The sequence below is a fragment of the Sapajus apella genome, unplaced genomic scaffold (genome assembly GCF_009761245.1).
Source record: "Sapajus apella isolate SASKATOON/1434 unplaced genomic scaffold, GSC_monkey_1.0 scaffold8, whole genome shotgun sequence".
In the NCBI taxonomy this organism is placed as follows: Eukaryota; Metazoa; Chordata; class Mammalia; order Primates; family Cebidae; genus Sapajus; species Sapajus apella.
Genome location: NW_022436948.1, coordinates 5,916,755 through 5,941,561, shown reverse-complemented (window position 1 = coordinate 5,941,561; position 24,807 = coordinate 5,916,755). Strand labels below are relative to the sequence as shown.

Genomic DNA, 24,807 nt, shown 5'->3' with positions numbered 1-24,807 from the left:
CAGCAATCTCACTGCTGAAACATTTTCTGATTCATATCAATGAGCTTTTGTCGCAGGTAAAAGCCCTTTGCACTAGGAAAAACTGGCCTCCAGGGAGGAAGTTTGACTAAACCAAAGGAAGGGAACATGTTGCTTTTGATTGTGTTATCAAAAATATACAGGAATTTACTCAATGGAAATTTGAATCAGAATCACCATTTAAAGAACAGATCAAATATATATTTGTGGCTTAAATAGTAATTATCAAAGATAAGTATTCATTTTGGGTGTGAACTGGTCAAAACATTTGATGCTGATTTTTCCTCTAAGAGGAGACAAAGGGAGAAATAATAGTTACCCCCTAAAGGCAATAAAGAATACAATGTGGGACTGAACTTTTCCCAAAATTCTGGTGAGGACACATAAACAGTTATGCCTGGTGTCAGCACCATGGCAGGCCCAAGGGGGACTATGGAGAACCGTTGTAGTGAGGTACCATGAAGGTTTTCTAGTGTGCCTATAATAAATAAGATATTAAGTGACTGCTTATCTGGTGAATGTTGTGAGATGCTGAAAAGACTCATCCTTACCTAAAACATAAACATGACTTAACTTAAAACATATCTGCCAGCCAGGTGCAGTGGCTCATGCCTGTAATCCCAGCACTTTGGGAAGCCGAGGTTTGTGGATCACAAGGTCAGGAGTTCGAGACCAGCCTGGCCAATATGATGAAACCCCATCTGTACTAAAAATATTAAAAAATTAGCCAGGTGTGGTGGCGGACACCTGTAATCCCAGCTACTCGGAAGGCTGAGGCAGGAGAATTGCTTGAACCCAGAAGGCGAAGGTTGTGGTGAGCCGAGATCGTGCCACTCCACTCCAGCGTGGGTGACAGAGATTCCATCTCTCTCTCTCTCTACACACACACACACACACACACACACACACACACACACACACACATATATATATTTATTTATTTATTTGGTGCATAAGCATATTATTTGAGATAAGCCATTAGGATTTTAACATGCGTCACATCTCTTAGAAAGAAGACATGCATTATCCTAGGAAAGGTAGCATCTGAAAGTATTCCAGTCCCCAAATCTTTCCCAGCAGATGAACGATTCATTACAGGGTAGACTTTCAATGAGGCAGTCATAAACCATGTGAGAGGTGAGGAATTATCTACACCATATAGTAAATACTTGGAAATTCTTGGTAAGGCTAATATTGTCAGCCTTGCAAGAACCAGAATTCCTAATTTTAAGACATAAATGTGGGTCCATGTGCTAGAGGTAGATAGGAACTCCAGCCACCACATACGATGGGCTAAGAAGATGGTTAGGGCCTATGTTAGCAAGGGGCTTAGAAGCATGTTAAAATGGTCTGAGCCAAGGTGGAGGTCACTTTGGCCATAAAATAGCAAAGGAGGAAGGAAAAATGTCAAGATACAAGAAGCAGCTGGAGATGCAATTCACTGCAGTGTTTCTGGAGACAACATTGCTTTTAATTTTCTAGCCTTGCTTTCTGTAGAAAGATTTACAAATGAAAAAGCACCAGAAAATAATGGCTACTAGCATAAAGCCAAGTGTTAAATACATTGGCCTGATGTCCAGCTCTGATATTTCCTGTTGGGCAATTTTGTTCAAACCATAAAATGGCTCTTGGTCTCAGGTTTCTTATCTGAATATTGGAGATAATTATGGAACTCATTTTTAAGGATTGTTATGAAGATTGAATAAATTAAGATTAGAAAAGTTCTCAAAACAGTGGAGATATTAAGTGCTGTAGGAGTGTTGGTTAATTTAGTAAATGCAGGTATGTTTAGCTTTGACATATTTTAATGAGAAAAGTTCCCAACTTGCAAATGAAATAAATAATTTACACAGCCAATGGGTCTCTGAGATATTGCTTAACTAAGAAGCAATGTTACCTCATGTAGATAGTTTTCAGAGACAACTGTAGCTAAGAAAACATAAATACATTTAAAATAAGATAATAAAGAATGACTGTTTCCAGGTGAGAAAATTATCTTAAATAAATATGGTAGAGATTATATAGAGAAAGTTTCCTAGTAAAAGTTACCAGTCAACCTCAAGGGTGGGTGACAAAGTTGAAGATATGCCAAAATCATTCTCCCTGGGGTGAGAGGGAAATCTGCAGCCATCCTCATTCTGTGCTCTATTTGGCTCAAGTTCTGCCAAAAGCAAGAAATTGCTCATCAAATGGACAGGCAGAAAATCTCTTGCATTTCCTCTGGAAGCATGTCAAATTTATAGTTGATCCATGACCCCTTCCCTCAATTTGGTTCTAATCCAACAAAATGTTCCTCAAAATCTCATAAAAGTTTATATGAGAAACAACCGTTGATACATTGTAAGTATAAGGTAGTTATGGATGAAAATGGTCCCTAAATTAGAATAACTATCCTATATATTTAAAAACTGTTTCTGATCTGGGTAAAAGTAGCCAGGAGATTTCCTATGTACACCTCTTCTCATAGACTGTAACTCTCTCCTCAGATACCCCAATGATATACAGTGGTGTGAAGACCTAAGAAAGAAGCGTCAGCAGTAAGTGAACTTCTTAATTTTTATAGCAAAGAGAATAATTAACAGTTCAGATATTTGACCTTTGGCTGATATACCATGCAACTTGAGACCACCTTGAAAAAAAATGCTGTATTTTACCAAGTGCATGAATAAGCCAAATCATAAATATTTCCTTCAATGTTGACAGAAGACTGTCATGAATTTAAATATTCAGTCCCTAAGTGATTTCTTATCACGTACCAGTCAATATGTAGGTACCTTTCATAAAAGTGAACTTGTGAGTTACAATAAGAATTATAAGACTGGAAACATCAATATACTTACAATACCAAGAAGACCTGAGGTCACACCCTTCAGATCTGACACCTTAAGGATGTGCTTGGGTTGAGTTTTGCAAAATTAGAGGTAACAGATTCCTGGGAAAAGTTGTAGTAAGTTTCTAAACAAATTCCTTTGCCTACCCAGAGCCTCATGTGAAGACAACAGGCATATGGTCCCTTGGGGGTTGATGTCACTTTGAGACAGCTGCAGCACCAGCTAAGATTAAAATTTCAGGGCAGAGGAGTGTCTGAATCAAGACCCAGTGTTTAACATGTAACTAATGACATCATTCTCACATGCTCTAAGCACTGGGAATGACCATTATCCCTAGGGACAACATAGTTCCCAATTTTTAAAAAAGTAAGCAGCAGTTTATTTTTTAAAAGGTGGAGATCTGTTTTAAAGAAACTATTATTAATACTTGACCTAGATTTTTTTTTTTTTTTACAAAATGGCAGCCTAAGAAATTGTCCTAAAAGAAGCAGAAGCCCCTCACGACAAGTCACTTAGTAATGAAAGTGAGCATTTCCTGAGTACTCAGTGTGTTTCAGATACTCCCAGTTCCTTCCTTTGGCCCCTTCCAAAATTTCTGTCAAGACAATTCTTATTTTCCTTGTTGATTAAAGAGAGGATCTCCCAGTGCTCCCCTCTCCTACTTCTCAGGGAGCTGTCTTCAATGTTCTCCACAACTTACTCAACACACCTCCTGAGCTATTTCACCCATTCCCATCGCGATGATTGCCTTTATCTTCCTTTGGTATGTGGAGTGCCATATCCCGCATCACTAGCTTATATCACAGGTACTTCTAACTCAGGCTTCCAAAATGGTACCTGTTCCTGTCCACCATCCATTAAGGTCCTCAAAAAAGATAAACGGAATTTCCTTTCATATCTTCTTCTTTTATCTCTTTTTATCGGGTACTGATGATTATTTCTTGAAAACGTATCCTCAAGTTCTCTTCATCTCCACTGCCACACCCCAGTCACAGTGAGTAGTCTGGTTATGTGGGAAAGGGCCACAGCCCCTCTGTCCACTCGACTTCAGCACCTCTGTGGTGGACAGCTCCACCTCTACACACTTTGCCAGAACACTGCATTAAGGGCATGGGTCCCTTTCTTTGCTGTCTCAGGCCTTCTCTGAAGCCATGATCCTTTAGCCACCTAACTGGTGCAAGCCTGACATGTGAAAAACAATTGTCCATCCCGAGGGACAGGAGTCAGGGTATAAATTCTCTGCCTCTGCCTCTCTTTCCTCCAATCCAGTGGGGCAATTATGAGGCCTGTTCTATGCCCGCACTTCTCAAACATTACAGGGCATCAGAATCACCTGAAGAGCTGATTAAACCACACATTGCTGAACCTTGTCTCCAGTGATTCTGACTCAGTAGGTCTGGGGTGGAATCCAAGATTCTGCCTTTCTAATGAGCTCCCGGGCGATGCTGAAGCTGCTGGTACAGAGACCACACTTCAAGAACCATTATTCTACGTGATTCCTTAGAGGGCTCCCAGTAGAAATGAGCTCCAGTTGCCCATAGCAGCAACCAGCTCATTAAAGCAACTTTTATTGATTTTTTTCTCCCTTTCTGATTTTATTCTTTCCATTCTGGGATCCAGGAATGACATCCCTAATAAATAACCTCCCAGCCAATTCTGAACCTCACACTCTACTTTCAAGGGAACCCAATCTAAGACAAGGACCATAGTGTCTCTTATTTGAATTTCTTAGCCCCCAACTGTTCTACCTGCCACCAGCTGTCCCACTTGAATTCATTCTTCACATAGTGACCTTAAAGGATCTGAGACACAAATTGGACGATGTGACTTCCTTCTTTAAAAGCATCCCATATTCCCATTGCCCTTTGGTATAATCCAGACTCTTGGGATATTTTAAAGGATTTTTATGACTTGAACCCCTGGTTTCCAGTTACATTTTGTGACATTCTCTTCTTGTAGGCCTTGCCTCAACCATTCTAAAATGCTGTCTGTTATCCAGTCCCCGAGACTGTTCTTGCTGCTGGGTCTTCACACAGACTTCTTCATATCTTTGTTTAATAAGTTCCCACTCATTATTTGCATCCTAGCTTAGAACTCACTTAGTCAGGTACCTTTCTTCTGATGCTGTGGGTAAGATTAAGTACTGAATCCTGAATTACTTACCATAACCTTTATTACACTCGTTTGGTATTGCTGTTTTATTGCCTGTCCCCCATACTAGGCTGTACACGCTATGAGAAGAAGAGCCATTCCTTTCTCACAGACCATTGTATCCCAGCCCATAGCACAGACCTGGAGTACAGAAGGCACTCTGCAACTATTTGTTGAAAGCACACATGAATAAATGAATGTTATTATTTCAGTTTTATAGACTAGCAAAATGGAGCATGACTAAGTTAATAACTCAAATCAGGGTGACCCCAAAGCCCAAGGTATTCTACTAGAATGGACCCAATGGAAGTGCCATCTGAGGGACAGCAGAAGATAGCTCCATAGGAGGACTCTGTCCAACAAGAAACAGAACCTGAGATGGAAGGATGTGAAGCTTTTGGGACTGTTGCCATTTAGGCCAAATCTTATGATAGAACATAACAACCACCAATACTCTATATTGTCTCGGCGTATAATTCCCCAAAGCTGTTGGTTTCCTTTTTTAAAGATGATATTTTGATTTGCTTTTATTAGTATGACACTAATTTTATTGGTATATTATTTGCTATATTGTGGTGAGCCTGCTTGCCAATATAGTTGGTTTTCCAATAGAGCATAATATGGTTTGGCAGTCTCCCTACCAAAATCTCATCTTCAATTGTAGCTCCCACAATTCCCATGTGTTGTGGGAGAGATTCAGTGGGACCTAATTTAATCACGGGGGTGGATCTTTCCTGTACTGTTCTCATGATAGTAAATAAGTCTCATGAGATCTGATAGTTTTATAAAGGGGAGTTCCCCTGCACAAGCTCTCTCTTGCCTGCCACCATGTAAGATATGGCTTTCACCTCTCAGCCACGTGGAACTATGAGTCCATTAATCCTCTTTTTCTTTATAAATTAGCCAGCAGTCTTGGCTATGTCTTTATCAGCAACATGAAAATGGACTAATACAGAGTGGTTTTTCCAGTGGGGAGAAGGAATGATTAAAGAGATGAATAGTTTCAACTACATAATTATATCACATTTCCAAGAGGCAATATGGCTAATCTTGCCAAACATTTCTCTGAATCATAATTATGTACATGTAACCAGCACTCCTGTGTCCTTCAAAAGAGCAATTTATATACATTCTAAAACACCAAAATCTTGTCATGAGATCCCCGTAGGCTGAGGGTATCTGGAGTTTCAAATGGGTTTCTTTGAGGAAGTTTATTGCTGGTATTGCCTAAAATGAGGGTTGTTTAAAATACAGCGGTCTTTGCCTTGACCTGTTTATTTTGTATGTGTGTGTATGGGGGATTATTTCTGTTGTTTTATTTTTAAAGAAAGAAAACTATAGTTATAATAAGACAGGCACTTTTCTAGTTTTAACATAGTCCAGTATTTTTTGTTTGGAAGTCATGCCTTCTAAGTTGCCATATATTTCCAAAGAATGGACTTAGGTTTCCCTAGCTGTAAACCTGGGCAGAAATCCAGTTTTAATGAAGGTAAGGGAACTGAAAGCCATTTGGTAGAGGTGGAAGAGGGTGCATGGATAAATACCACCATTCTCTACTTGATGACATTTAGTTGAAATAGGACTTGGCCTAAATCTAGGTCAGATTTAATTTACAACACTGAAAATTAAATCTGTTGGTTTCCCATCGCTCTGAAAATAGATGGTCTGGCCCCTGCTTATCTCTCTGCCTTGCACTTTCGGTCTTTTCTTACTGAACAGGAGGCACCTTGGGCCTCTTGCTGTGCTGTGAACAGACAAAACTTATTTTAGACTCAGTCTTCAGACTTGTTGGTCTCTCTGCTTGGAACTCACTTCCTACAATTCCCCAGGATATACGCCTTCACTTTAGTCAAGTCTCTGTCCAAAGATCTCTCCAGAAAGCCTTCTCCCACCCAGCCTACCTAAAATACTATTTTCATCCCCTTCTTTCTCAATCTGTGTATCACACGTTTACTTTTCATAGTACTTATGGATATCCGACACTGTTCATTATCTCTTCCCGCCACTAGAATTTGAGTCTTATGGGGCAGAGACTTGGTGTCTTTATTTTGACCACCATGTTATCTTCGGCACTCAGAACAACATATGTGATAAAATAGATGTTTAACAAATATTTTGTATAAGAATGAATGAATTAAAATCACAGCATGAGAATGATATCAAAAATTGGATCAATAGGCAGCAATAAAATAGCAACCTTTTATAGTTTTCATTTCTCCTGTCAACGGTAGGCCTTTTAGGTATGCATTTGTTTCTCTATATGGCAGTTCACTATTAAAAGCCAGAAACCATGGACCCATCACAGGATATGAAAAAGTGTGAGAAAATAGCTCTCCTTTGGAATCACAGATAGAAGCTGTTGTGATGGTGCTTTCCTGTGAGTGGTGCACAGATCACAACAGGAAGCAAAGGGCAGGAGTGCTCCGTCATTAAGCCTAATGCTTTATTTCTAATGACTTCATCAATGCCAAGGTCACTCCACTGAGCAGGCTATCAGGGAAATCATCAATTCACTGTCATAAGCGCTATGAGATTTGGCTCTTATTGGCTTATACGTAACAGCTAAGAGGTTTTTGCTTTTGAGGTTTTGCTTTTGTTTTCTTATATTTTCCTCATGACAACAGCTAATTTATTTCAGATCAAGTATTTACAAATCTTCCAGTGACCCAGGCTACCAAACAATGTGCTAAGTTTTACAATGAACCTATGTGAAACTTTTCCTCTGCAGCTTCCTCACATCACTCAACCTTCATAGAATAGAAGTGTTTGGGCCTTGCCCTGGATCAAGCTTTAACTTAAGGGAAGTTGTGACTGTTCTTTTTTTTTCTTTTTCTTTCTTTTTTTTTTTTTAATCTATGCCACTTAAACATTCTCCACATTAGCAATGAGGCTGTTTCACTTTACCATTTGTATGTTCACTGGAGTGACATTTTTCATTTCCTTCAAGAACTTTTCCTTTGTGTTTAAAATTTGGCTAACCATTTGGCATAAGCAGCCCAGCTTTTAGCCTATCTTGGCTTTCGCCATGCCTTCCTCAGTGAATGTAATTATTTCTATCTTTCGATTTAAAGCGAGAGATGTGAAGCTCTTCCTTTCACTTGAACCCTGGAGACCGTTGTGGGACTATTCACTGGCCTAATTTTAATACTGTTGTGCCTCAGGAGATAGGGAAGCTGAGAAATGGAGACTAGAAAATGGTTGGGTGGTAGTGGTCAGAGCAAACACAACATTTATCAAGTAAGTTTGCCATCTCATATGGCTACTAAACAATTATAATAGTAACATTATCATAGTAACATCAGAGATTACTGATTACCAATCACCCTAACAGACATAATAATAATGATAATAAAAGTTTGCAGTGTTAAAAGAATTACCAAAACATGACATACAGACATGAAGTGAACACATACTGTTGGAAAATAATGGTCCCCATAGACTTGCTCAATGCAAGATTGCCACAAACCTTCAATTTGTATTTTAAAAATGCAATATCTGGGAAGCACAATAAAGCAAAGTGTGGTCAGGCATGGTGGCTCACTCCTGTAATCTTTGGGAGTTTGGAAGGCCAAGGTGCGTGGATCACTTGAAGCCAGGAGTTCAAGACCAGCCTGGCCAACATGGTGAAACCTCATCTCTACTGAAAATACAAAAATTAGCTGGGAGTGGTGGCACATGCCTGTAATCCCAGCCACTCGGGAAGTTGAGGCAGGAGAATCACTTGAACAAGGAGGTGGAAGTTGCAGTGAGCAGAGATCTGGCCATTGCACTGCAGCCTGGGCAACAGAGCGAGATTCTGTCTCAAAACAAAAGAAAAGTGCAATAAAATGAGGTGTGCCTGCATTTACTGCATGTCATGATAAAAAAAAGAAATGAGGTGTTCCTGCATTTACTGCATGTCGCAGTAAAAAAAAGAAATGAGGTGTGCCTGCATTTACTGCATGCCGCACATCGTGGATACACCGTGCTGTTGGGGGTCTGGATTTTGTTGTCTTCCTGTTTAACGTCAAATGTTGTTCTTGCACACAATTAACTTACTAGTGGATATGTGCCACATTTTCCCTGTCCAGTCTATCATCAATGGGCATTTGGGTTGGTTCCAGGTCTTTGCTATTGTAAACAGAGCTGCAATGAACATTTGTGTGCACATGTCCTTATAGTAGAACGATTTGTAATCCTTTGGATATATACCCAGTAATGGGATTGCTGGGTCAAATGGAGTTTCTATTTCTAGGTCCTTGAGGAATCACCACACTGTCTTCCACAATGGTTGAACTAATTTACACTCCCACCAACAGTGCAAAAGTGTTCCTATTTCTCCAAATCCTCTCTAGTATCTGTTGTCTCCAGATTTTTTAATGATCGCCATTCTAACTGGTGTGAGATGGTATCTCAATGTAGTTTTGATTTGAATTTCTCTGATGACCAGTGATGATGAGCATTTTTTCATATGTTTGTTGGCCTCATGTGTGTCTTCTTTTGAGAAGTGTCTGTTCATATCCTTTGCCCACTTTTGAATGGGCTTGTTAGTTTTTTTCTTGTAAATCTGTTTTAGTTCTCATATACACCATGGAATATTATGCAGCCATCAAAAACAATGAGTTTGTGTCCTTTGTAGGGACATGGATGAACCTGGAAACCATCATTCTCAGCAAACTGACAGAAAAGCAGAAGATCAAACACCGCATGTTCTCACTCATAGGTGGGTGTTGAACAATGAGAACACATGGACACAGGGAGGGGAGCACTACACACTGGGGTCTGTTGGGGGGAAATAAGGGAGGGATGGTGGGGGGTGGGGAGGTGGGGAGAGATAGCAAGGGGAGAGATGCCAGATGTAGGTGATGGGGAGGAAGGCAGCAAATCACACTGCCACATGTGTAGCTATGCAACAATCTTACATGTTCTTCACATGTACCCCAAAACCTAAAATGCAATAAAATAAATAAATGGGGGGGAAAAAGACCTGGGTTCTAGTGCTATACTAGGAGTGCTACAAACTCACTGTATAATTTTAGTTGGGCTAATACATAATAACAACAATAAAAAAATACTTACTAGTGGAGAAGTTTTATCTTGTCAAAAATCTTCTCAGGCTTTGTTAGGGCTGGCCTACACTATCCCTTATTCTGGGGTGAGATCAGCCCTATTCCTAGTATGTGGCCTTTCTGAGACAGCAGCTGAATTCCCCTATTCTGGCTAGTTAGAATTCCAGCATTCCCAAGCAATATGTGACTTCTGCTAGCATTCAGCACAGTAAACAGTATTCCGCTGAAATTGCAAAGGATCCCTGTACAGATTTCCAGAGATCTTTCTTTGAACATCTCTCAAATCTCCAGTAGTTTGTCCTTTAATACCCCAGTAATCATCTCAGTATTTTAAAATTTCTCTCTCTGTTTTCTCTACCTGCCAAGATCACTGTGATTTACTTTGGCTCTAGAGCATTGGAGTTCACTTCATGCACTTCTTTTTGTTCCTGAAAGCAGTTCTTTATAGATATTAGTCCCATTTTATAGTTCATTTGTAGTAGGAAGATAAATGTGTCACCTATTACTCTGTGATGGTTCCATTAGATAATTTTTGTTTTTCCACTTCTTTGACCCAAAACATCCACCTTTCTATAATTTTCAATCATTTCTGTAGGTGCTACCTACTGGAGCTTCACAGCATGGTTCTTATTATCCTACTTCGAACATACTACTGCACTGGTACAAAGAATTTTGCACTCACTAACTCAAGGACTTTGATCCTGTAATAACCTCCTCTTCGTGTTGCCAAATATTTTTTCCTCTCTACCAGCTCATTGTCATAAGCAGATTAGCGTGCTGTAAAGTCTCCGGTCTTAAAAATAATACCTGCCCTTGCCCCATGTTCGTTTCCAACTTTGTCTCCATTTCACTGCCTCCTATGATAGCACAATTCCTAAAAACACAAAAATAGTTGTGTTTTCTGAGTTCCTGCACATTTGCCTTCTTTCTTTTCTGAAGCTCATCTAATCAGGCCCTCGCTGCAATGACACCAGGTTATAAACAATATCCATCTTTTTAGAGCTCCCTTTGCAATCTGAATGTATAACAAAGTTTGAGAATTAATAACTAGTGATTTTTTGGGGGAGGAGGAAGAAAGAACAATTCCCCACAGAGCTGGAAGATGGATTTACCCCGCAAAGATTCTGATTTAATTGGTTTAGGATGGGACCAAAAAATGCACCTCAGTGTTTTCTTAAACCTCCTAGGAGATTCTACAGAAGCATCTGGATTGAGAACCTCAGCCCCACACCACCTTGTCCCTGCCTATTCCTCCAATCACACTGACCTGTGTATGAAGCACATTTTCTTCCTCTAGGCTGCACTATCTCACTGGTGATTTAATATTAATTTCACTAAAGCTTATTTAACATATTTGAAGAACAATCACATAGAGACATTAATCATATTATGATCAGCTACATTATTCCAAATAGCTAGGCTCAGTTTCAGCTCATCTGACCTTTGCCTTGGTTAAAAACTTGTGGTTGCCTTTTCTGCAAGGGCAAGTGGTACAAAAAGCATCCCAGTACATTTTTATCTGACATTTCAGATTCCTGACCTGGATCCTTCAGAGCAGATTACATAGAAAGCAGGCTGATGTGCTACTATGCCCTTCACAACCATGGTAAGAGTCAAGTCTGTTTATAAGAAAATTCTTGGGAAACAGATACTAGGTTGCCCCACTTTTTAATTTATCTGTCAACATTTGGGAAATAAATCAAGTATCCCAATTCTTCCACTCTAAAGTGCAAGGGAGAAATGAGAAAAATGTCATGAGTATGTTTAGTTTGTGTCTAACTGAATATATATTTTCCAAATTATTCACCTGGGGATTTTTTCTTTCCGAAATACAATGTTAGTTTCCTCCTATGACTTCTAAGTCTGTGTCACTTCCTTTCACTGGCAAGTAGATTTAAAAAAAAATGCATTTCTTCCCAGTCAAAAAGGAAGAAGAGGTATCAAGGAGACAAGGATTAAGGACTGAAGGAGGACATGAGAATCTCCTGCTCAAGAAAGAGCCATCTCCACTACCTGAAAAATTACAGAAACCCTTCCTCTCCTAAAAACTTCTCTGAGACCACAATTTGGGGAATTTTAAAATGCAAATAATCACATCAATATAAATCTTTAACTTCATACAGTTACTTTTGCAATGTCGATGGATATTGCAATGGTAGATTAATGTATACTACTCTTGGAAAATCATGAAAATCACAGAATGTCTGTGTTTGATAGACATCAGAGAACACTAGCAGCTTATTTCATAGATGAAGAGTGTGAGCCTTAATGGGAATTTGGTGACTGGAATAGAAGTTCAAAATGAGACTGATGCTTACATTTTAGATGCAATGCGATTACTGCCAATGCTTTCTGCGAGTTAGCCTACTCTATTTTAATTTTTTTGAATAAATACTCCCATACTCTGCTTAATTTAAAAATGTTGCTATGGCTTTCCAAAATAATGATAAATTTAGTGCTAAATAGAATAGATGGGCAAAGAAAACCACATTTCTAAAACTAAAACAAACATTATGAAAAGAGATTTTATGGCTCTTTAGAAAAACTTTGATATATAGCTTTGACATATATTTTTTAAAAAGTCATTTATTGAAATGATAAGTGATATTATAAAAAGTATTACACGAATTTAATAAAGCAAAAGCTCCTGGACTTTAGTCCTCAAAGCTCATTGGGTTAGCATACAGAAGCCTCATTTCATGAATTAAATCTTACGGCTCCCACCTTCTTAGCTGTTAATTATTTAAAACATATTTTAGGTAAATAAAACCTTATCTTGGAGTTTAGTGGAATTCATGGTTAGGTTCTAGAGTTTTATTTTTTTAGTGGGATAAGACTGAATTCCTAAGTTCTAGTTATTTTCACAGTAGTTCAAGCCCCATCATCTTAAAACATTGTTAAATCAACTCTATAGCTGCCATGTGGCTCATGTTCCTCTGCTCACCTCTCACAATCAACTGGCTTTGGTGCTCCACAGCGGCAGCCTCATTTCGGGCTATGCAGGTGTAATTCCCATTGTGCATCAGGGAGAGATTGGAAATCCTCAAGGAGCTTGTGAAGTCAATGTTGTCAATGGTCACCCCAAGGCTCCCAGGGATTGGCCGGCCGTCCTTCTGCCAGGTGATCGTGATGGGTAAGTCCCCTGAGACCACAACACATGGGATGAAGACACGCTGCCCAATGGAGAATCTTGGGAACTCAAAGGGTTGTATGAAAGGTGGAACTGAAAGAAAAAATAAAATAACAGAGGAAAGATAATAACAAACCGTGCTTATTTTACATTTGCTTTTCCTTTAACCCTGTACATGACACTGAAAGAGCAGTAGACACGATCATAGATATAGCATAGAAATACAGGAACAGTAGCAAATTTGAAATTATGCTTCTATTATTTGAATTTTCTTATCATTTTAAGTAAAAAGCATGGCTCAATTTGTACTTCAGCAAGTTACTAAACCTAATTTTGTTCAACAGACTTTTTAAATTTAATAACTATTTTTGAATGAAAACATTTCAGACCGTATCCTGTAGTGTAAACAGTGTGAAAGAGGGATTTAGGCTTGGTTTTCCTTCAAAGCTTTTTGAAATGGTGTGTACAAGAGGAGGTTTCTTTCCTTCTCTGCTACTATGGCACAATTACTGTTGCCCCTTCTAATTGTTTCATGCCTATTAAATAGGCATATTCTAAATCCACTGAAGAAGCAGAGACTCTATGGCTGGATGTAGTGGCTCACATCTGTAATCCCAGCAATTTGGGAGGCCTAAGTGGGAGGATCACTTAAGGCCAGGAGTATAAGACTTGCCTAAGCATAAGCAAATTAATGAGACCCCCACCTCTACAAATTTTTTTTTTAAGTTAGCCAGGTACAGTGGTGTGTGCCTCTGGTCCCTGCTACTGAGGAGGTCAAGGTGGGAAGATCCCTTGAGCCCAGGAGTTCAAGGCTGAAGTGCGTTATGATGGCACCACTGCACTCCAACCTGGGTGACAGAGTAAGACCCTGTCTCTAAAAAAATAAAAATAAAGAAAAGTAAAATAAATATTCTAATTTTATTGAAGTTCTTTGTTATGTCCAACTAATAGCAATCATTAACTATAAATACTTATTTCATATTAGAATAACTACATCTTTACTTTGCCTCCCTTAGTTTTCCACATTTTACGTGTGCAACATTTTATCATGAACTGATCCATGGCAAGTTATTGGAGTTGTTGATGGGTTGCTAAGGGTGTCTGGTTATAGTCTTCAGCCTGGCCCACCATGGACATTGCGAGCAAACTCAGCCTGGAAAGCTCTTTCCTGGTTCAGTTTCTCTGAGTAATGCCTGTTTGTCCATCTTGCCTCAGGAGCACTCTTCCTCAGTGTCCTCCTAGATAATCTCATAGGATATTAGCATCCTGAAATAGTAAAAATGGAGTCAGAGGAACCACATTGGAATCCTACCTGGTTACTTCTTAGTTACACATCATGAGCAAGGTAATATGCTCTTTCATCAGCCTTATGGATTAGTTCTTTATTGCCTTACTTTGCAGCTGGGAAAAGTCATACTCAAAGATGTTACCTTGCCTTTTTGGTCTTAGAACTAGTTAACTGTTCTAGGAGGCCTTAAAGCATGTCAATATGGCTAATGTCAGAGCCTGCAACGTAAGCCTTTTTGTGTGTTTTGCATACATTCTTTTAAAGAAAAAATGTTTACTTTTACACAGGAGCTTGGAAGTGACTAAGAGTACAAACCAAGATGAGTAATCATTTGATAATCTAATATAAACCAATTGTTATATTAGGGGGTTTTCCCAATGAAGTTATTAAACATGTTTGCAGCTTATTCATCAATTGTAAGTCCACTTCAACTATCAGCTTCAGGGAAAGGTAAGGGATCCGGCTGAGAAATGTTAATAGAAAACCATTCATTTATTTATTTGTTCATTCAATCAAGTCATGTTTATTGAGTGCATGGGATGTGTGTGGCGGCACTGAATGTGCTGGGCACACGGCAATAAGAATAACCCATCAGCCTCTGCCAGCACAGCTTCCCGCATAGGCAGCAGACAGCAAGGAAGTACAGCCACGGTGCTTCTCTCATTTCACATGATCACTATGACTGTTGTCTGTTTTCAAAAGCAGTTGAGAGTTAGAACTCAGAACTGCAAATACAGCCAGGGTTAGAAGAACTAGGTAGCTCAAGTTAGCTCTTACCAGGGCAACTAATTTTTTAAAATGGCCAAAGGTACCGACAAGCACAATCAATGTCAAAACTGCTGTGGATTCTCCATGTAAAGTTAGAGCTTTGGGATTGAAATGAGCTGATCTGATGCTAACAGAAAAAGGTCTCAGGATGAGGTTCTACCTGGTGCTGGTTGAAAGAATCCGTTTGGATGAAGGTGTGAATGTTCTCAGTTGGAATGTGCTGAAGAAAATATCATGTTGTACCAAAGGTGCTTGTATTTCTTTAAATCTTGCCCCCAAGTGGCATAAATGTTCACTATCTATGTAAATATTATTAATACTAAATTGCCATGCTTCATTAAAGAAAATAATTACATTTCCTCCCCTTTGATTTCTTGGACACAAAAACCTGGTTGTCAGCATACTCAGACAAAGCCTGGCTTGGTGCTTTGCCATCTGAATTACAGACAATTTTTCTAAGATAAGAACTTTGGAGCCAGACTACTTTGGTTTAAGTTCAGCTATGCTACTTACTACAGTTACTTAACCCCACTCAGGGTCTCAGTTTCCTTATCTATAAAATGCAGTGCTGCCTTGAGTTCTGAATAAGTTAACACAGTAATTAACAAACTTAATCATGCAACTGAATCAGTTTCTCAGCATTTGTTTTATTTCACAACTCTTTAAGATGAGGAAAAACAAGTAAGTTGAAAGATTACTGAGCTAATTATCTCTATGAGTCACAACAGGGAGAAGGAATACATAAGGACTTACTTTCCATTCTCCAAGTCAAGAAAGAAAGGTAAGACATAGCATATTTTTTAACCTAGCTATATAGTAATAAGGCTGGGCATGGGGGCTCACACCTGTAATCCCAGCACTTTGGGAGGCCAAGGCAGATGGATCACCTGAGGTCAGGAATTTGTGAGCAGCCTGGCCAAAATGCGAAACCACATCTCTACTAAAAATACAAAAAATTTAGTCAGGCTTGGTGGCAGACACCTGTAGTCCCAGCTGAAGGAGGCTGAAGCAGGAAAATTGCTTGAACCCGGGAGGCAGAGGTTGCAGTGACCTGAGGTCATGCCACTGCACTCCAGCATGGGTGGCACAGCAAGATTCTGTCTCAAAAAAAGAAAGAAATGAAAACAATATACAGTGTAGGTTGTAAATAATTTTGAAGTATCAGAATGTCCTTTAGATCTTAAGAGAGTCACAGGACACAGGAAATGCATGTGCATACAAGTTTTCAAGAACAGAGGTAGGAAGTAGCTATAGAAGAATCAGCATTAAAACCAAAACCAAAACCCTATGTTTTCCACAATTCCAAAATATTTGTAATTCATCTATTTATAGTATTTAAAGAATATTTTAATTGTTACTTTAGTGCAAAGCAACAGGGCTGAAAATCAGGAAGTACACTTCCAAAGCACTGAAAAACCAGTGTCAGAAAGCTAATGCAGTAAATCTCACACACATCACTCCGAGGATAATCCTTTGCTTTGAACATCTTATTTTAAATCATTACAATACTCCCAGTTATCTCATTTCTTGGCCTAAATCAGATTCTGGGAGTTCAGGCATATTGAAGAGGGTTTAGTAAGAAACCACAGTTGGTAAGCAAAAGAAGACGGATGAGAAACTAAAAGTCAACTATAAAGAACAGACACAAAAACGCAACACACACAGTAGCTGCATGACATCTTGTTTGGGAGCACATTGGCCTTAGTAGTCAGCTTTTTTGTAATTTAATACAGAATCATAATACGTAATTAGAATTCTGAATTATAAGTCATGGCTAACATATGACATAAAAAGATACATTTAAAATATTTTAAAACATATCTACAAAAGAAAAAGCCATTTCAAAATGGTTAAAATAAAAATCAAAGAAAAGTTTAGAGGGAATAGCCCTTTACCTAGAAGAATGTCAAAATTAAGCTTGCTATGTGTTTTTTTGCTTGCCACATTTTGTAAGGACATAGTACGTCAGTATGCGCATTACAACATTGTTAATGTAAATTAAATCACAGGACCTATTTGTCAACCACGTCAATTCTTTCTTCCCTGCTTAAGTTGCCTTACTTGCATCAGCTGTGAATTGCAAGTCTGCATACAAATGTTTAAAAATTTTTTAAATGTCTAAAGTCTTATATTTTACATTCCTAAGACATAAAATCGATGGCACAAAGTAACCCCAGTGATTAGAAAACTCTTCTCATGATTTTGGAAAAGCTGAGCCTCCTGTTTGAGACACACTAATTACTTTACCTGATTCATACTATCGCCTAAATAAGGTAAATTCTCTTAATCTTGTTGACAGCAAAAGCTTGTTTACCATAGGAGCAGAAATCCTGAATATGACATGCCCCATTTTTGACATACCCTTTCTATAAGAAATATGTAAATATCTGATAAAGGTCATTTATTACCAGGTTTGTGTATTTCACTCTATTTAATGGCAGGGTCCTTTGTCTAGGCAGCTCAGAGCCATTGAATCCTGCCAAATGTCAATTTTGACTCTTATTCTCTCTAAACCCTTAACAAGAATATTAGATCAGACTAATATATTTCTGTGCCTTGTCTCTTAAAAACTAATTGCATATTCTTCTTCGTGGGGGGAAATATTTTGATTTCTCCTAGAGAAGAGGAGTATACAATGTTGATAAAATCATGGGTAGGGTGCTCATCAATTTGGGTGATTAGCAGTGTTATCTTGATCCAGTATCTTTAACTCTGTGATTCTATCTCTTCATGTGTAACAAGGTGATAATGAAACACAGTTCATTATCAGCTCGCATTGAAATGGACAGAAAGTAGCTCTTCCCTACAGCCAAAGGGCTATTTACTATCCATTTCAGTGTAAGCTATGACTCCAAAATGATGAGGCTGTGAGTCTGTGGGATTTTCTAGTTCAGGGTATGCCTTCATGATCTCCTCACCCATGAGACTGGTTATGTGGGCAATTCTGTTACTTTACAACATCGTTTAGCTTTCCTAAATTTTAGATTACTTACCCAGTCTGATATAGGTCTCCACAATGTACATACAACACAAATAAATCATTCCTCTACTCTTGTTGTTCAAAACTATTGTATGGAATTTATCACATTTATGACTCAAGTGAGTATAGTGATTTATGGACATGTCCATTTTCTTAAGTAGAGTGACCCAGGAGGGAAGGAGATGTATCAAGTTTATCTTTTTTATTTCTTACAAGCAGTGGGATAAATAGTGCCTTGTTCTTTTTTTTTTTTTTTTTTTTTTTTACTTTTCCAGATAAAGTTTTTCCTCTTGTTGCCCAGGCTGGAGTGTAGTGGTGTGATCTCAACTCACTGCAAACTCCACCTCCCAGGTTCAAGCAATTCTCCTGCCTCAGCCTTCCAAGTAGCTGGGATTACAGGTGTGAGCCCATGCCCAACTAACTTTTTTTGTATTTTTAGTGGAGATGGGGGTTTCACTATGTTGGCCAAACTGGTCTCGAACTCCTGACCTCAGGTGATCCACCCACCTGGGCCTCCCAAAATGCTGGGATTACAGGCATGAGCCACCACATCCAGCCACCTTGTTCATTTTGATTGAATAATGTTTTTCAGAAAAAACAACGTTCAGAGGTGATGATGAACATATGTTTACACTCAACTTTAGACAACCCTGAACTTACTAAGAATGACTTAGAAAAGAGGATCAGGCAGACACTTCCAGGACTTAATAATGACCACATGGGAGGGACAAGAGTGAATCTCCTCTTCATAGTCTTATTAGCCAAGAGGCTCAGGATTTCTCACTACCATGCCAACTCTCCCCTCTGCTGGCAGGGCCAGTTGGGGACCTTGAGTCAGCATCTGGCCTTGCTTATTTAGATATGACCCTATTGTCATCTCTGAGTTGCTATGTGAGTTTTTCTCTCTGAGATCAGTGACTTCCAACCAGCAGCAGCCAGAGCTGCATCTAGCTCACTGTGACTTAGGCTGCTGGTCCTGGAACCTGCACCTGCTTTAGGAGGAAGAAGATGAGGCCAAGATGCAGAGACATATGATGAAGGAGTAATAAGAATATTGCTGGAACTGGTGGGTGCTAAAAGAAACCAGAGGCTGCACAGGTCACATCAACTTAGATTCCATTAGTTTCCCTTCTTAGCCTCTCACACCAAGCTCCCCGTGGGGGTCAGTATGAACTGATATTAACTGACATTGACCTAGGGGGTAAAGGCAAGAGTGAGCCAGCAGGGTATTCTTTGGTTCTGCCTTCTGGGTGGGAAGGACAGGGAAAGACAAGGTATTGTCCTTGCAGGGTGGTGGAGATGACTTTTAGGATGTATCTTTAAGGTTTCCTTAAAGAGCTGTGTCTTGGGCATATTTGTAACAGTGCAAATCATACAAAACTGAAAAATGTTTCAAGTATCTATTTTTCTCTAGACATAGATTTGAAATGTCACAGTGAACATGGAAGTGTAGAAATCTCTTCAACATACTGATTTTATGTTCTTTCCATATGTACCCAGTAATGGGATTGCTACATAATATGGTGGCTCTATTTTTAATGTTTTGAGGAACCGCCATACTGTTTTCCATAGTAAGTATAATAACTTGCATTCCCACCAATACAGTACAAAGCTTCTCTTTTTTCCACATGTTCACTGTGGCATTGTTTACAATAGCCAAGATATGGAATCAAGTGCCTGAGTGGTCACCAGAAGATGAATGGATTAAAAAATATGTGGTATACATACACAATGATTACCAAAAAAAGAGACAAGGTAAAATAAGACAAAATAAAGACCTTCAGCCTTAAGGCTATTCAGCCTTAAGAAAGAGTGAACTGTAGTCATTTGCAACAATACGGATGAAGCCGGAGGACATTATATTAAGTGAAATAAGTCAAGCACATAAAGGTAAAAACCGCATCATCTCACTCATATGTGCAATCTAAAAAGGGTGATCTTATAGAAGTAGAAAGGAGAACGGTGGTTCCCAGGGCTGAAGTCCTTGGGGAGATGTGTCAAAGGACACAAACTTTCAGAAGGAAAATGTCCAAGAGATCTATTGTACAACATGGTGACTATAGTTAATAATTCATTGTATGCTTGAAAAATGCTGACAGTGAATGTAAAGTGTTCTCACCACAAACATGAAAGCTGTGTGAGACCACGTATATGTTAATCAGATTTAGTCATTCCACAATGGATATATATTTCAAAACATTATACTGTACACAGTAAATACATGTCATTTTATTTAAAATGTAAATACATATTTTATTTAAAATGTAAAAAATCATATATATTTAAAATCAATATATAATATATGTAATATATGAAATATATTTATTGCATGCATATATTTATATATAATATGTATTGTACATATTTAGGTAGATAGCATTCTTTGCTATTGAAAACAATCTTACATATATTCTTTTTTCTCTTTAATTAGGATAAAGTAATTTGAGATATTGCTTATAAAACACTATAAAATGCTATATATTTTGAAGAAAGGTGCCTGCTTCAATTTTTACAATAGAGGAATTTTAAGTCATTCTATCTCCAGGACAATCCTATGTAAAGGAAAGTAGAGAGGCTGAGTTCTGTGCTCAATTTTCTTATCCCACCTCTCTTCTACAGAAACTTGAGAGCAAAATTCCCCAGGTTAGCTGAATGAATGCATCCATTTAAGTACTTTTAAGCATGAGTGTTTTCTTGCATCATTTAACAAGGGAGGACAGTGAAAGTTCCCACTTCAAAACAATAAATTAACATAAAAGATTTATACATTTAATACATCACCTTTCTATTTTTCCCCAGGTCTATATTTCTTCTGTATTATTCATAATAGAAGCTCCGCAATTCTCAACTAGTTGTTGAAAAATAAATATGAAAAAGTTGTGGATGACTGCAACGTATGGCCACACACAAAAGACCCCAGCAAACTGGATCCTAAGTTAACCATTGCTCAATTTCAATGAGGAACTAAAATAGAAAAGTAACCTCCAAATGCTGTCATTTCCATAAACAATACCATAAATGACTCCAGTATCTAGAGCGATAGCAGGAGAAAGTGGAAGAAGGTGACAGATAAAGAATGAAAGATGCTTCCTTGCCGACAGAGTTGGGTTTGGAATTCGGTGGAAGTTGACAGTGCCCTGGTTGGAACAGCAAATGAGCAAATGTCTGAAATCGGGAGTGGGGACACTGCCAAGGGTGCTTCTGTGCACAAAGCTGTCCCTCCACCCAGGCCAGATGACATTTGTTGTCAGCCCTTGAAGAATGATGTCATTAGAAGCTGGCCTCCCCAGCCGCTCGCTCTCCTCGTGTAGAAGGCGAGCAGACAAACTCGCAGCACTATTTTTAACTCAGCGTTCATTTCCCCACTTGCACCAACAGCAATACAGCAAGACGTTAAGGTGACAGATGAGACATAGCATAGGACAAAAAGCTGCAGTGGAAGCAGGATTTTAACGTCAAAATGCGCAGAATGGTGTCCCTGTTGGGCTACAGTATGCAAAGTACCACCAACACAGGAGCTGGAAACCCTGGCAGTGACATCTCATTCTCCCTTCAGTCTGAAGGAGGACATGGTAAAAAACAAAAGCGGTAAATTAAAATGGGAAACTGTCACAAATACAGAAAAGGAATGAAGTATGTAAAAGCAAATGTTTCTGGTTGTTCTCTGCATTTCTAGCATGGCCGTTTCATCTCATTATTGGCAAACATTAACTTCTAAAAATCCTCATAAAATATAACTCAGAGCTTGGTGATTCTTAAACATTTCTTTACCTGTAATTTTAACTATGTTTCTCTACAAATTTTAGTCTTTTTTTTAAAAATCTACACGATCTGAAGGCAGAATGGTGACCCACAGGCACTGTAGACCAACCCTGCCATCCTAAGGCTTTCGCCAAGCCACTGAGGTGTCACACCAGTCATCTCAGACTCTCCATCACCCAAGCAAGACCTGGAGTCATCGCTCATTCTGGCCTGCCCTCTTTCGCCAAATCCTTTCTCTACTTTTTCTCTCTCCAATGTAACAAATTCTCTCTCTCATAAATTAGCCCCTCAATATCTTTTGCCCTATATTTTAACATGTTATCTTTCTTGACTTTTTAAATAGCTTTATTCCTGGGTCCTTTGTAGTCATTTCTCCCCACTCCTACCCTGGCTTTCCACTGCAATACAAATTATTCTTCTGAGAGTCGCCATGGGGTTGCGCTGGAATCGAAGCACCTGAGTCTGAGTCTTGAATGCATTGCTGGACGACTGAGCAGTCTCATGTCTCTTCAATTGTTTCCCTGATTATGCTTTATCTACATTACAGAGTCACTGTGAGTTTTAAGGTGACACAGATGAAAGTGTTCTGTAAACTATAAAGTGTTATATAAATATAAATAGAAGGTGACATTTTTATCCAGCAGCCAATTAACTTTCCTGGCAGTGTTGATCCCCAGCAATTAGAACACTCTATTAGGCACTGTTTAAGTTTAATGTGGCACCTAAAATGGAAAAGACAAAGCTTGAAAATGTGTTAAATATAAAACTGCTTGTTAAATCGAAACGAAGTAAAAGAAGGGACTCTGACTTTTACTTCTGTTTATATGTTTGAAGGCAGCAAACTTGCACTTCTGGATAGTTACATGTGTTTCAGAACTGCTCAAGCGTCAACCACCATCAATAATAAGCATATTATTTATATCAATCTTCGAAATTAAAAAACAATTATTCCAGGCATATGCCGAAAATAAGCAGAAGGGTTCTATTACCAAAAATTACATGATGAAGAAATAGCACTGTTTCCAATTATCATCTAAACCTATATGCACACACTTTCTGCTATACCCAGTATTTTTTTTTTTTTAAACCAAACCTCCTGGAGATAAGATAACAATAATTTGGTTTCACTGTTGACAGTGTTATTGCTGGGATCAAGTGGGCCACTTTCACTCCCCAAGGAAGCCAATTTCTGAGGCTTCAGGTTTGCTCTTCCAAAATTAGCTGGGTGAAATATTCACTGTGTGATCTCCAAGGAAAGGTAGTGGAGCTGCATTTATATGAACAAAATAAGAAAGTCTCTTTCAATTTAAATCCACAGGAAAAGCCAAAATTCTAAGTCTTTTCCTAAAATTTGCTGATTTATTATCTTCCACCCCTAATATCCCATAATTGAAAATAGTAAAGGTTGTTAATTTTTAAAAAGCCTTGATGAACCACAATCCTGACCACTGGAGTATAATTTAACATATTAATATTTCATTTAAAAACATTTTATTTATTGATTGATTGAGACAGAGTCCTGCCCTGTCACCCAGGCTGGAGTGCAGTGGTGCTATATTGGCTCACTGCAACCTCTGCCTCCTGAGTTCAAGCCATCCTCCCTCCTCAGCCAACTGAATAGCTAGGATTACAGATGTGTGCCACCATGCCTGGCTAATTTTTGTATTTTTAGTAGAGACCGGGTTTTGCCATGCTGGCCAGGTTGATATCAAACTCCTGGCCTCAAGTGATCCTCCTGCCTCGGTTTACCAAAGTGTTGAGATTAAAATATTTTAAAGTGTAAATTTAAATGTTCAGAAGTCAATTAGTTTAAGACCTAAGATCTGAGTAAAGGATAAGACTGTGAATGGTGTATAATTACTACTGTGTATTGGAAGCAGTTCACCGCAGCCTCACGCTCCTGGCCTCAAGCCATCCTCTTGTGTCAGTCTCTGGAGTAGCTGGAACTGCAGTTGTGTACCACATCACACCTAGGCCTCCCAATAACTGGGATTACAGTTGTGCACCTCTTCACTTGGCTGCTTAAGCAGAGGTAATTTGGGTTCTTACACCTTGTAACCAATAGAGTCATAGTAAATACATGGATCTGTGCCAATCTGGGAAATCTAAAAAGGGAAAAACTTACATTTCACACAGTCCTTGTTTGAATTTTTGTCAGACTTTATCTTCAGATATTTGGTGAAAGCTTCTAATGTGAGCCTGACTGAGGGCTGGAGAAGTCTGTCCACATGAAGTAAAAATCTGCAGTGTGGCACAGAGAGTCCCCTGAAGGTCCCATCCAGGCCATGGTGTTGAGCATCATCTATTCACTGATGTCACCAGATCTGCAGCCCAGATTCCTGAGCTCCATTCTCTCATATCTAATTTCCTCCCAAGAGCATCCACTTATTTGTTTAGTGTATATTTCAACGTCAACACATTGATAACTAGACAATTGCCTTTCTCAAACCTCTCCGCGGCAACTTCTGCTGACTCAGGAGAAAGCAATGCCATTCTTCCTGCCACTCAGGCCAGAAGCCTGACCTGGTCCTTGGTGTCTTTATTTTTCTCACACTTGTATCCAACCACTATGTAAACCAATTGAATAGACCTTCAAAATAGATCTAGAACATGTCTTCTATGCACCAACTCCTCTGCTCCCCCCTGGTCCAAGCTGCCATCATCTCTCACCTGGATTCACTTTCCATCAGGTCATTCTACTTGCCCTCTTTCCCCACATAGATCATTCTTAGCACAGGAATCAGATGCATCCTTAGCACAGGAATCAGATGCATCCTTATTCTTCTTTTTTAGAGATGGGGTCTCATTATGTTGCCCAGGCTGGAATGCAG

The 24,807-nt window shown here is 38.9% G+C and overlaps 1 protein-coding gene across 1 annotated transcript in view; it reads right to left on the bottom strand.

Annotated features, from left to right (window-relative positions):
- Window positions 1–24,807, bottom strand: part of DSCAM (DS cell adhesion molecule) — a 644,712-nt gene that overhangs the window by 258,274 nt on the left and 361,631 nt on the right. The window contains exon 9 of the mRNA XM_032277238.1: window positions 12,993–13,271. Coding sequence (XP_032133129.1) covers window positions 12,993–13,271 — 279 coding nt within the window. The remainder of the gene's footprint in view (window positions 1–12,992; window positions 13,272–24,807) is intronic.